This window comes from Crassostrea angulata, chromosome 5 (assembly GCF_025612915.1).
Source record: "Crassostrea angulata isolate pt1a10 chromosome 5, ASM2561291v2, whole genome shotgun sequence".
In the NCBI taxonomy this organism is placed as follows: domain Eukaryota; kingdom Metazoa; phylum Mollusca; class Bivalvia; order Ostreida; family Ostreidae; genus Magallana; species Magallana angulata.
This window is the reverse complement of record NC_069115.1, coordinates 29193053-29206193: the sequence shown is the minus strand read 5'-3', so window position 1 is coordinate 29206193 and position 13141 is coordinate 29193053. Positions and strand designations below refer to the sequence as shown.

Sequence of the window (13141 nt, the reverse complement as noted above, 5' to 3'; positions counted from 1 at the left end):
TAATCGGGGAAAAAACGGAAAAGTCCGTAGACAATTAGGTGATTGATGGTCTAACAATTAGTATGAAAATTGTCAGTCAGCATGCGACCCAGTGGAAGATTGTATTTGCTGACAAGGTCATTGTATCGACCATAGAACTTACGAAAAGATTACTTCAAACGAGACTGTTGATAGTCTTGTTTTATCAACTTGTTTGTAAGTTCACAGGTCACGTGACATGGGCCATGGCGGTTGTATTTAACTTGGCTCTCGTCATTTTGACAATTTTGTGAAGTTCTAGGCTAGAATGTGACTTTCTCTGTCCGGAATTTCCACCCCCAACAATCAGCAACACTCAGTAAGTGTGATTCTTGAGGTTTTTTTGCGATTTTTCGTAATTTGTAAATATACCTGTATACCTGTATACTTCTGTGAACACCTGCTCAAGTACCGTGACGGTGAGTGACCACTCTTTAAGTTATCAACGTGACAAGGTACCGTTAGCTTTTGTACGTGTATATAGATACTCTGTAAATAACTGTACATAATGGCCACTGGTATGCTAAAACCAGTCTATTTGAGAAACTCTGATATTGTTCAAGGTTCAAACCCTGTTACAGACTATGAACTTCTTGAATCCGTCTTAATCTGTACTAGTGAAATCAAGTGTATTCAAAGAGACCGAGGTCTCTGGAGAATTTATGTGAACACTACCCAAAGTAGGGATAAACTACTAACCGAAGGTTTTGACTTTCGAAATACACATATCAATGTCTTTGAAACAAATCCTTTCTCTGCGGGAACAAACTCGCCCTTAGAGGAAGTTCTGCGAATCACAATCAAGGGAGTACCATTGTCCGTAGACGATGGTGAAATTATCAAAATGCTGGATAGCTACAAAGTTAGCCTTACAAGTCCAATTAAATATGAAAATATTAGACATCCCACTACTCATAAAATGACAAGCATCCTAAATGGGAACCGTTTTGTGTATGCCAAACCTCTACAAAATGGCCAATCACTCCCACGGTCAGCTTTTTGTGCAGGCATTAAATGTCTCATTTACCATAAAGGCCAGCCATCTAAAAAACGAGTACCCAAATGTACAAACTGTTGGGGAGAACACTGGCGTACCCAATGCAGCGACAAAAAGCGTTGTCGCATTTGCCTTAAAACAGATCATGAACCAGGATCAGAGAAGTGTGAGGCTTTTGTCGAAAACCAGAAGAACGTCATATCCTTTGCCGGTGCCGATAACCCATTATCGAATTTCTTTCCGTGTACCATACATGTTTTTGGAATCCATCATCGCTCCGCAGAACACGCTTTTCAATATGTTAAAGCCATTCGCTGCGGAGATCTCTCAAAGGCTACAGCTATACAGGCAGCAGAAACGGCTCTAGACGCAAAAATGATTAGTAAAACAATCCAGATTAATGATGAATTCATTGATAAACAGGAAAAACTAATGGAAGAAATTGTGAATGCAAAGTATGATCAGGTTGAAGCTTTCCGGGAAATTCTGGACAAACAAGAACAATCAACACTCTTTGCTGAGAGTGTTTATGACGATTTCTGGGGAACAGGTCTAAACAAAGCTGGAACAGAACATACCGATCACAGAAAATGGCCTGGACAGAATGTGCTGGGGCAGATCTTTCGTAAGATCGTCAGTACGCGAAGGCCGGCGCCACCACGGAGATCTGAGTCTGTTCCTAGGAATCTACAGGCAGCCTCACGGCGTCATATCTCAGACATGTTGAGTTCGATTCGGAAATCCGACAAAAGAGCTGATAAGCAGCCGTCTACTATGCAAGACCACTCTCGGTCTCCAGGTAAATCTATGCGGACCAACAGGCACAAAAATGCGGGCTACAAAAACACCGATGTCAACTCTCTCGGAGAAAAACCACTGGGTACGGACTATGATAGTGGTTAGTGCGCGCTCTTAAACACTGTAGTCTGATGATCGACCCGGACATGATTTTAAGGACTGCGTATTGTAGACTGTATATTGTTAAACATGCTTCAATCTGTACTGTTTTTTCATTTAGAACGATAACTTATTTCATACATGTAAAATTTTTAAATGGATAAGTTTGAAATTTTAACAGTTAATGCCCGAGGCCTGAACTCGGACGAAAAAAGAACTAAATTATATGCATGGTTACATGATACTCAAACAGATATAATTTTTGTGCAAGAAACCCACTATATAGAAAAAGATGTATTAAAATATGATGCTAGATGGTTAGGAAAATCGTATCATTGTTTTAGCGATTCAAAATTTAGTAGGGGTGTATCAATTCTTTTTAAAAAGGAATTAGATGTAGAATTAATAGAACAACATGGGTCTATAGATGGTAGACGACTGTTTTTGAAAGTAAAAATTAACGGCATTGAACTAACTCTTGTAAATGTATATGCACCAAACTCTGCTAAATATAGAAATGATTTTTTTATTAAGTTAAACAGTTTTTTACACAAAAGATGCGTAGTTGATCTTGATAATATAATAATGTGTGGTGATTTTAACTGTAAAACTAATAATCCACAAGATCAAAGTTCAAATAAACTAAATAAAATTGTTTCTTCACTAGAAATGTATGATATTTGGCATACAGAATATCCCGATTTGGATGGTTATACTTGGTGTAACGCAGATAATGTTTCTAGTAGCAGAATTGACTATACATTTGTGAGCAGATATTTTATTTATGATTTTGAAAAAATTACATTACGGAAAATTCCCGGAACAATTAATGGGAAGAGAATGTCTGATCATAGACTTCTGAAAACTTCTTTTAAAACAAATATTAACAAAAGGGGAAACGGTTATTGGAAGCTTACGCAGCTAGGTTAAGGCCTCCCATAGATTTCACCTCATGAATATCACGTGACATTTCATGACGTTAGCTCCGCCCATTATTCATGTTTTCATTTTTTTCCTACTTTCGATATAGTAAAGCGATCGCTGTAAAAATTTATCGATTGACTGCTTTAAATAATCATTTTGAATTTTATTTTAAAGAATATTGTATCGAAAATATGTGACTGAAGGTGTTTATTTCTTAAAATTACATTGTCGTTTGCTTACCATCCGCGTCAACACAGCGCTTTCACTCGCCTTGTTTTGGTTGCGAACAGCTGACAGCGGTGTGTCAACATTTTCATAAGATGCATGGCCTGCAAGACGCCGAGAGTGGAAAATGCAGCTCAACCATCGTTTGAGAGATAATAAAGGTATGTTTTAATACAGAATAGGTAGTGTTGACCTTTTCTTTTCAAATCATTTGCTCTTTTCAGTCCATGCAGTGTACATGTACGTTACACACATGTTGTTTTGCACATCATCGCTGTTTTGAATTATTATTTCTTATTAGGCTATTATTTTGTGTATTGAACTACACACCAGACACTGTAAACATTGCACTTGAAATAGGTGGGGTTCCCAGGGTACACAATTATGGAATTCATTAGGGCCTATAAAGTGCATATGCATGTTTGCATGGTGATTATACATATGTTTTGCACTTCAGTAAATTTTTGGATCTTAGATGATATAATTCATTTTGCTGGTATACTTTACAGTAGATATCTGTAAAACTGTTTTGAATTCTTATTTGTTATTATGCTATATATACATACTGTATGTACATGTGTGTCTTAGTTCCGGTTTGTATTGAACTATTGATACATGTAGGCTAGCATACACTGTATAAACATGTGGGGTCCCATGGTACACAAGTGTAGAATGATGTAATCATCAAGTGCATGTATGCATCATGATTTCTTTACTTTATTTTAATAAAACAATACTGTATCATATTGCCATCCACAGCTTCATTTATGAATTCAAATGTTCAGAAAGATTTGTACTACATATATGTACATATTCAATTTGTATGTGCTGCATTAAAAATATATGATTAATATATTTGATGTGTTAAATATGTGCAGTTATGCTTCATAATAATCTGATAATAAACCCCAACCAGTAAAATCTAACATATGTGGTGGTCAGACTCGGCCGCTTGAGACCAGGTTGCATAGTGGCTAGATAATATTCGAGGGGCACAAGCTTTAAACTGACCTGGTTTGTTATTATTATTCACTACCTTATCCACATGTATATGCATACAATAACATATACATTTCCTCAATATCAGACTTTTTTTAAAAATTAACCAATGTAAATTAAACTTATATGCTATTCTAGAATTCATTTATGTATTTTCTTAAAAGAAGATTTTAAATTTTTAAATTGAAAAGAACTTAATATATATATTACCCTAAGGTCAGAATTTTTGGGTATTTATATTCCCTGATATTCATAATACAGTCTTTTCTGGATTTTTTTTACAGAATCATTGTTATTTGTTTTGAGTTATGGTTTATCTTTATGTAATTACATATTGATTCACTTCTCGGTAAAGTGTTCATGCATAGCACATGTACATTGTGTACAAACAATTTTGAGATAACAAATACATGTGTATGTTGGATTAATTGTTACTGTGCTCAGATACATCAGCTTATGTGTGACATTATGGACAATTCATTGATAGAATAAAAAATTAAACTAATGGAATTATAATGTCAAAGATTATTTCGAGAAGAGATATATAGTACTGTATATCAAAAGAAATTAAATATTTACTACATGTATCATGCTTTGAGTAAAGCAGACTCTCTCTCCTCTCTCTCTCTCTCTCTCTCTCTCTCTCAATTTGATATGTGTTAATAGTTTAGACCTAAGCTATTTGGTTTGGTTTTTGTACTGCCATCTTGTCATATGCATAGATCCAGAAATTTTTTTCCAGGAAGGGGAGGGGGGGGGGGGAGGAGGTCCGAAGGGTAATTGTTTTTTTTCATGTGGTCTGAGGCATATTTGCGATAATTTTACAATGTAAAATCTTCCTCCCTTCTAGATCCGCGCATGTTTTCATACATATGACACTGCATGGTCAGTGTATTTTTTTGGTAACAAATATTCATGTATTTGCTATGCATATGTTCCCCCAGCTAATTGATTTTTTAAAATTTTTATTTCAGCCCAACATGGACTTCTGCTACCACCTGGCGACATGGGTTTTGCGGGTCGATTCTTGTGGTTTCAACTCTTGAGGTTACCCTGTCTTCCCTACCCACATATTCCCTGTGTTCTACAGACTATTTAATAAAAAAAATAACCTGATAATGCATAAACATGATGGATAAAAAGGTGCTCATCATCATGCTTTGGTGTATTTTGAATGTGTGAAGACATTATTAAAAACAAAATTTAAGCTGTTTAAAAAAATTACAATTGTGAGTTTTGAAATTTTGCTTTTCAATAAAAGTACAAATTGATGCCTTTATTTTGTATAATTCATTTGATATCATATGCACTATTTTTTATATACAATTATTTATGAAAATCTTGACAAATATGAGGTTCAGTGTGTCTGTTACACGCATAAAACTGAACCCAATCGAATGATTTCTCATCAGTTTATTCCATGTGTGTATCAATGCGAGGTTGAACAAAGACTGACAGAATTTCTTATACAATATCTTTTAAATATAAATAAAATGTCAAATTCCCACGGACAGGATGGAGGTAATTAAAAGTTAAAACAGAGATTAATGTGAAAATGCCTAGCCTGTTTATAATCTAAAATTTAATTGGAACCAAATCTGCCAAGTCCCACGATTTGAGCGATAAGGTGTGAAAGATAGCGGGGAGAACTGTCAAAGCCTCTCCCCCATTCATAATTTACATCATTTGCTGACCTTACAAGAATTTGTAGAATTCTTACTACAATGAAATTAAGGTTAGAATTTACTCTTAACACCTCCGTCCTTAAGATAAAAATTTAACTAGAAAAGTTGAATTTTTTCAAAATTAAAATTGTAAGGGTAATTAAAATTAGGAAATAATACATATTTCAAAACAATAAAATTCACTGTTTTACATTGAACAAAAATTGTCCATTAACAATCCATTAACAGATTACAGTCCAGAAGTCACAAATTATATTCAATGTAAAAGCAATAGTTAACAGTCCATATTTTTCAAAGTCACTGTCACTATTCATAATACACTCGGATAGTTAGTTTATATACGCGATAAACTGTCTGCATTTTGATTTTTAGTGCCTCTGCGGTATCGTACTTCAAAATCAAACGGTTGTAATGAAAGGGCCCAGCGTAAGAGTCTTTGATTTCTGTCTTTCATGCGATGAAGCCAGCTAAGTGGATTATGGTCTGTCTCCACAAAGAACTTCCTGCCGTCCAGGTAATAGGAGAAAGATCCGATGGCCCAAACAATTGCCAAAAGTTCCTTTTCAATTGTTGAATAGTTTTGTTCTCGCGGCAATAGTTTTCTACTGATGTAGGATACTGGATGGTCACCATCTATCATTTCTTGGCTGAGAACGGCTCCTATTGCGTATTGACTTGCATCAGTTTGGACAATAAATGGGTTTTCAAATTTTGGTGTAATTAGGACTGGTGCTGTCATCAAGGCCTCCTTCAAGAGTTTGAATGCCGTCACTTGTTCCGAGTTCCACTTTAATTTTGTCGGTTCAGATTTCTTCAGCATGTTGGTTAGCAATACGGAAATTTCGGCGTATTTCGCTATGTATGCACGGTAGTAGCCCGTCAATCCCAAGAACGACTTCAGGTTTTTCTTCGTCACCGGAAGAGGAAAGTCCTGAATCGCCTGTACTTTAGATGGATCTGGTGTAACGCTTCCATTCCCGACAATGTGTCCCAGACATTTCAATTGTGTAGCTCCTATCTTACACTTTGAAGGGCGAACGGTCAAGTTAGCTTCCTGCAATTTCTTGACAACATTCTCGATATCCTCAAGGTGAGATTCCCAGGAATCTGAGAAAATCACTATATCATCAAAATATGTAACAACATTTTTCTCGTCATGTAACACCTTGTCCATTAGGCGTATGAATGTTGCAGGTGAGGTTTTCATTCCAAATGGCATAACTAAAAATTCGTAAAGTCCATATGGGGTCACAAAGGCTGATTTTTCTCTGGAATCTTCTGACAACGGAACTTGCCAGTATCCCTTTGTCAGATCGAAATGACTTAGAAATTTGGCATTTCCAACTTTTTCCAGGATGTCGCTGATTCTTGGGACTGGGTATGCATCTGACACTGTTATTTCATTGAGTTTTCGGTAGTCAATGCAGATTCTGATAGTTCCATCTGGTTTGTTTACAAGGACAACTGGCGAACTCCAAGGGCTATTTGATGGTTGAATTTGTCTCTGCTTCAACATTTCTTCAATTGCGTCCTTCACGGCTGCTTGTTTTGCTTCAGGAATTCTATAGGGTCTTTGAAATATTGGTGTTTCTGTTGTTGTTCTGATGCTATGTTCCGTCAGGGTACAATGACCAGGTTTGTTGGTGAAAACATTTTCATATTTTATGAATATTTTGCGGACTTCCTGTTTTTGACAATGGTCTAAATTTTCGCCGAAGTTCAAATCGCTTATGGTTTCGTTGTTTTCAGTGCATGGAGTCGCTTCTTCTAGTCCATCAGTGTCTTCTGTTTTCTCAGCAACAAAGAGTATGGATCTTTTGTACTCTCTCAAGAGATTTATATGGTACACTGCCACTCCGCGTCGTCCTCCTACATTGACTTTGTAATTGACATCATTGATGCGTTCTGTCACACGGTAGGGTCCTTTCCACTGAGCCTCCATTCGTGATGATTCTGATGGTAACAGGATGAGAACTTCATCTCCAGGTTGGAATTCTCGCCTTGACGCTGTTTTGTCATACCATTTTTTAACGAATTCCTTCCTTTTTGTCAGATTTTCTTTTACCACTGACGTAACATCCTGTAACCTTTGTCGAATCTTGATTATATGCTCGATGGTTGACATTTGGATTTCCTCTTCTCCTGCCATAAATTCTTTTATTACTTCCGTTGGTCCTCTGATTGGCCACCCGTAAAGTAGGTCAAATGGTGCGAATCCCGTCTCCTGATGAGGGACTTCACGGTACGCAAACAATGCATATGGGAGTAGAGTATCCCACTCTAGCTCCTCAGTTGTGCAAAGCTTCTTTAATATCGATTTCAATGTCCCATTGAAACGTTCAGTTTTTCCATTCGCTTGAGGATGATATGGTGAAGTTGTCACTCCCTTCACTTTCAACAATGTGAATAACTCCTTGATGAGTTTACTCGTAAAGTTAGTTCCTTGATCAGTCAAGATAACTTTCGGAATGCCTACCCGGCTAAAGAGTTCAATGAGAGCGTTTGCCACACTCTCAGCATCACAGCTTTTCAATGCGAATGCTTCTGGGTAACGCGTTGCGTCATCAACAATGGTGAGAATGAATCTGTTTCCTTTCTTTGTTTTAGCCAAAGGGCCTACGATATCCATTGATATTTTGAAAAATGGAGTAGATATAATTGGCGTGTTGATCATTGGGACTTTCACATTGGTTCTTTTTGCCACTTTCTGACATACGTCACATGAAGAACAGTAATCGCTGATTTCATGGAACATCCCTGGCCAATAGAAAGATTTCAAAATGCGTTCTTTTGTTTTCTCTGTTCCAAGGTGTCCTGCAAGTGGTTGGTTGTGTGCAAGTTTTATGATCGATTGTCGGAGAGTTTTTGGTAGGACAATTTGATATCCCTGCTTTTGTTGGTTTGCCGATGTCCATTTTCGTTTTAAGATTCCATTTTCCCAATAAAATGCGAGTGGTATTGTGCAGGCTGTGTCTGTCGATACAGCCTTATCACGACATGATTTTAACTTTGGGTCATTCCTCTGAAGTTCTGCAAGTTTTTCTGCATTGATTCCATGTAGGTTCTCAATGTTTACAGTCTCTGTTGTTTCAATGTCCTTAATTGCTTCAATCTCTTTTGGTTTTACATCAGATTCATTCATTTTTCGGTCAGACAATACGTCTTCATTTGTTTCTTGACGCACTTGTGCTCTCGTCACAACATTAACATTCTTCCTGCTAATGACATCATTTCCTAGTAGCGCATCTGCTACCAGAGAAGGAACAAGACCAACCTGTGCATGTCCTTTGAAGTACGGAGTGTCGAGTTTTACTATCCCAATTTTGGCCTCAAATGGCTGCCCGATGGCTGTGTACAGTGTGGTCGTCTGTCCCTCCAAAATGCATGAGGAATCTACAAGGTCCTCCTTGATTAAAGTCATTGACGCTCCCGTATCCTTCACAAAGGAAACTTCCCTGTCATTCACGTGTCCTGGAATGTAGATTAATCCATCACATTCATGTTTAATTATTTTAGACACTAATGAAATTTTAGGACATTTATTAGCAAAATGCCCTTTGCCATTGCATTTAAAACATATCACATCCTTCCTGTGATTTCCATAGTTTTGACCATTTCCTGGTCCCGATCCTTTGCCATTCCCAGTAAATCCCTGAGATGGTCCAGATCCTTTGCCATTCCCGGTAAACCCCTGGGATGGTCCAACTTCCCTTGGTCCTTTTGGCGGTATGTAGTCCTCGGCGGCTTCCACGACAGTAGATGATCCCTTGTTTCTTCTTACCCATTGTGCTTGTGCTGGCGGTAATGCTTTTAGAAAAAATTCTTCTCGCAAAATTTCTATTGGATCCTTGTCCTCAATGGATCTCCGTAGGTACTTATCTATTCTTGAAAACAACCCTCTGTACGTTTCATTTCCTTCACGTTTTACGTTTACGAGTTCATTAAAGTACTCATGTGGGCGTTTTCCATATCGATCAACAAGTGCCTTTCTTAAATCACCGAATGTAGATGATGACTGTGATGAAATTTGACGAGTCTCACCTGTTAAAAGAGTTCTTAATTGTAAGACTTTTTGTTTCTCATTCCATTCAGCTTGCTCCCCGATAGCCTCAAATTCCGATAGAAATGTTAGTATGTCATCACATTTCGGGTCAAACGGTTGTAATTTGATCTTAAACGGCACAGCTTTTGCTGATGGTTCATTTTCCTGTTTTTGCAGTTGAATTTTTTCCCTTTCTAAAGCCAATCTTTCCATTTCTATCTTAAGTTTTTCGCGTTCCAAGGCAATTTTTTCTCTTTCCAACTCGATTTCCAAATTTTGATCCTTCTTTGTTGTTTTTTTCTTTAACGGCGGATTTTTAGGTTGCCTAAACAATTGCGGTTGTTCTTCTACAAGCTCATCTTCTGTAAACTCGATTAGTTTTTGGGTTGTAGCTCGCCTTGGCCTTCCTGTGTCATCAACCTCCGTGTCCGACATATTTAATAGGTATTGGTTCACTTTAACTAAAAATTGTTGTCCCACAATAATTAGTAAAATACACTTTTACTACAATCGTTAAACCACGACTATGAGTGAAAGTATCCCGCCGCTGCCACCAAATTGTTACACGCATAAAACTGAACCCAATCGAATGATTTCTCATCAGTTTATTCCATGTGTGTATCAATGCGAGGTTGAACAAAGACTGACAGAATTTCTTATACAATATCTTTTAAATATAAATAAAATGTCAAATTCCCACGGACAGGATGGAGGTAATTAAAAGTTAAAACAGAGATTAATGTGAAAATGCCTAGCCTGTTTATAATCTAAAATTTAATTGGAACCAAATCTGCCAAGTCCCACGATTTGAGCGATAAGGTGTGAAAGATAGCGGGGAGAACTGTCAAAGCCTCTCCCCCATTCATAATTTACATCATTTGCTGACCTTACAAGAATTTGTAGAATTCTTACTACAATGAAATTAAGGTTAGAATTTACTCTTAACAGTGTCTTTAAAAGAATTCTGTATCTTAATATGATGAAAAAAATATTCTGATTTTATGGTAGAGATACTCTTATAGTTATAAGCAAGATTAACTTATATCGTGGCAAAGACACCATGCGCGGATCCAAAAAAAATTCCAGGGGGGGTGGGGGTGTCTGAAGGATGAAGGGGGGGGGGAATGGTCGTGCCCGAGGCATATTTGCGATGATTTTACTAGACATATGTAAATTTAATAAATTTTCATTTCCAGGGGGGTTGGGACTCCTCTTACCCCTCCTCTAGATCCGCGCATGGACACACTTGATCTCAATATCAAATTACATATTTAATAAACAGGGGCAGATTGAAGCAAACGCGTAGCATAAGATGGGGGGGGGGAGGGGGGGGTTCCCCTCCCCCCCCCCCCCCCCCCCGCGTTTTATTGCCGAATTTTTTTTTTTTTAAATTTACATATAAGAAATTAATATGCATGGAGTTGGCCCCCAACTGTTTTGAGAGTATGTAAAGAAATATTGATTTTTTTTCTTTGCTTGTCAAGGTTTTTTGGATGAGTCTGCCCCCCCCCCTTTCAAAAACGATCCTACGTACGCGTGGATCTGGCTTCTTATTTTTTTTTCTTTAGCCTGTTATATAAACACTTTAATTAGTCTAAAATTATAAGGAAGACATTTATAGAAAACCAGCACCCACCCCAGACCTTAGATCCGCGCATGGGGTTATCTGATTCTGTTCTGGTGCATTGAGGAATCTATCACTCTATTCAGTTTAAACTGAACAAAAAATAATAAATTGGTAATATTCCTGTGTATTTTACGAATTGAAAGGTTTAAAAGGTTAATGAAATGTGCAGGTAAGGAATAACCAACGATTAACAATGTAAATCTTTAAATTTTCTGCGCTTCACAACGCCAGATTATCTGCCCTTGATCCTGATCATCAGTGCGTTTGAAAATCGGCTAATTTGCATAAAATCATATACATCTGTCTAAAATTGCAAAAGTTCAACGATAGCCCGTCAATTTTAAGGATTGTGTTTAACATTTTTATTTTCATCAAATACCAGTGATTGTAAAAAGTGCTGGGAGCAAGTTGTTGCTTGAAAGGAAACATTTTTTTGACACGTGAATTAACTCGGTTATCGAAAACTTTTATTAAACTTGAACGATCAATGCTAAAGTTAAGCATGTTGCTGGTACTGTTATAGTTGCTCCCAGCACTTTTTAGATTAAGCAATTAATTTTCTTTTAAGTGATATAAACAACAATTTAATATTTTATTCGTATATCGTCGAACTTTTGCAATAAATGAAGTCATATGTAGCTGCTCTATTTTTAGCGTATCACGTGATAAACAGCTGATGCGGTGGCTGTGTTCCGGTGAAAAATGTAGGGGAGATCGGTAGTAACATAATGATGTATAAACTTTATCATTGCCATATTTGGATGAGTTTGTATACTTTGTCTGGAATAAAGTCCGTTTTTAGTGTATTTATTTCATACGATAATCCATGGGCGTCCTTAACCTAGCTGCGTAACAATTCATACTTATCTGACGAAAATTATCAACAAGGTATTCAAACTTTGATTAACGAAATAAAATATGAAGAAAACACCAATCCTATGGTAAAGTGGGAATCTTTCAAAGCAAGAGCTCGTGAATTTTCTATTAACTTTGCAAAAAACTCAAAAGAAAGTATTAAACAAAGAATATTATCATTGGAAAAAGAAATAGACGACATTGAAAAATTGGAATTTCATCATATTGATATGACTAAAAAACGCAATCTTGAGGCTGAATTGGATAAAATTTACGATATAAAATGTAAAGGAGCATTTGTAAGGTCAAGGTCTAAATGGATGTTAGAGGGAGAAAAATCTTCAAAATATTTTTTTAACTTAGAAAAAAGTAGACAAAAACAAAGTATAATTAAAGAACTAAAAACTGACAACGGTACATTTAATAAAACAAATGACATTATGGGCGTAATGTGCGATTTCTATGAAAAATTATACTCCTCGAACAAAGTTTCCGACAATTGCATTGATGAATATTCATCATCTGTAGAAATTGATAATAAACTTAGCGAGCATGATGCTAATTTTTGCGAGCAATTCCCGTCTTGTGAAGAATGTACTGAGGCTGTCATGAGTTTAAAACTTAACAAATCTCCAGGTTTAGATGGTCTAACTAATGAATTTTATCAATGCTTTTGGAAAGATTTAAAGCAACTATTTCAAGATACACTAAAATGCATTTTTGAAAATGATCAAATGAGTTATTCACAGAGACTGGCAGTTATTTCCCTTATTTTTAAAAAAGGCGATCAAACCAACATTAAAAATTACAGACCAATTAGTTTGACTAATACAGATTATAAAATTATAGCTTTTGTATTTGCAAGAAGACTT

General features: G+C 36.5%; 1 protein-coding gene and 1 long non-coding RNA gene across 2 annotated transcripts; one reads left to right on the top strand and one right to left on the bottom strand.

The window, feature by feature from the left end:
* Window positions 1–2869: 2869 nt before the first annotated feature.
* LOC128184973 (uncharacterized) lies at window positions 2870–5332 on the top strand. The gene is made up of 2 exons (XR_008243799.1): window positions 2870–3222; window positions 5035–5332. It is a non-coding gene; the product is annotated as an uncharacterized LOC128184973 (long non-coding RNA).
* Window positions 5333–6079: 747 nt separating this feature from the next.
* On the bottom strand, window positions 6080–10222 carry LOC128185280 (uncharacterized). The gene has a single exon (XM_052854914.1). The coding sequence runs from the start codon at window positions 10220–10222 to the stop codon at window positions 6080–6082; it is 4143 nt and encodes a 1380-aa protein (XP_052710874.1).
* Window positions 10223–13141: the final 2919 nt, after the last annotated feature.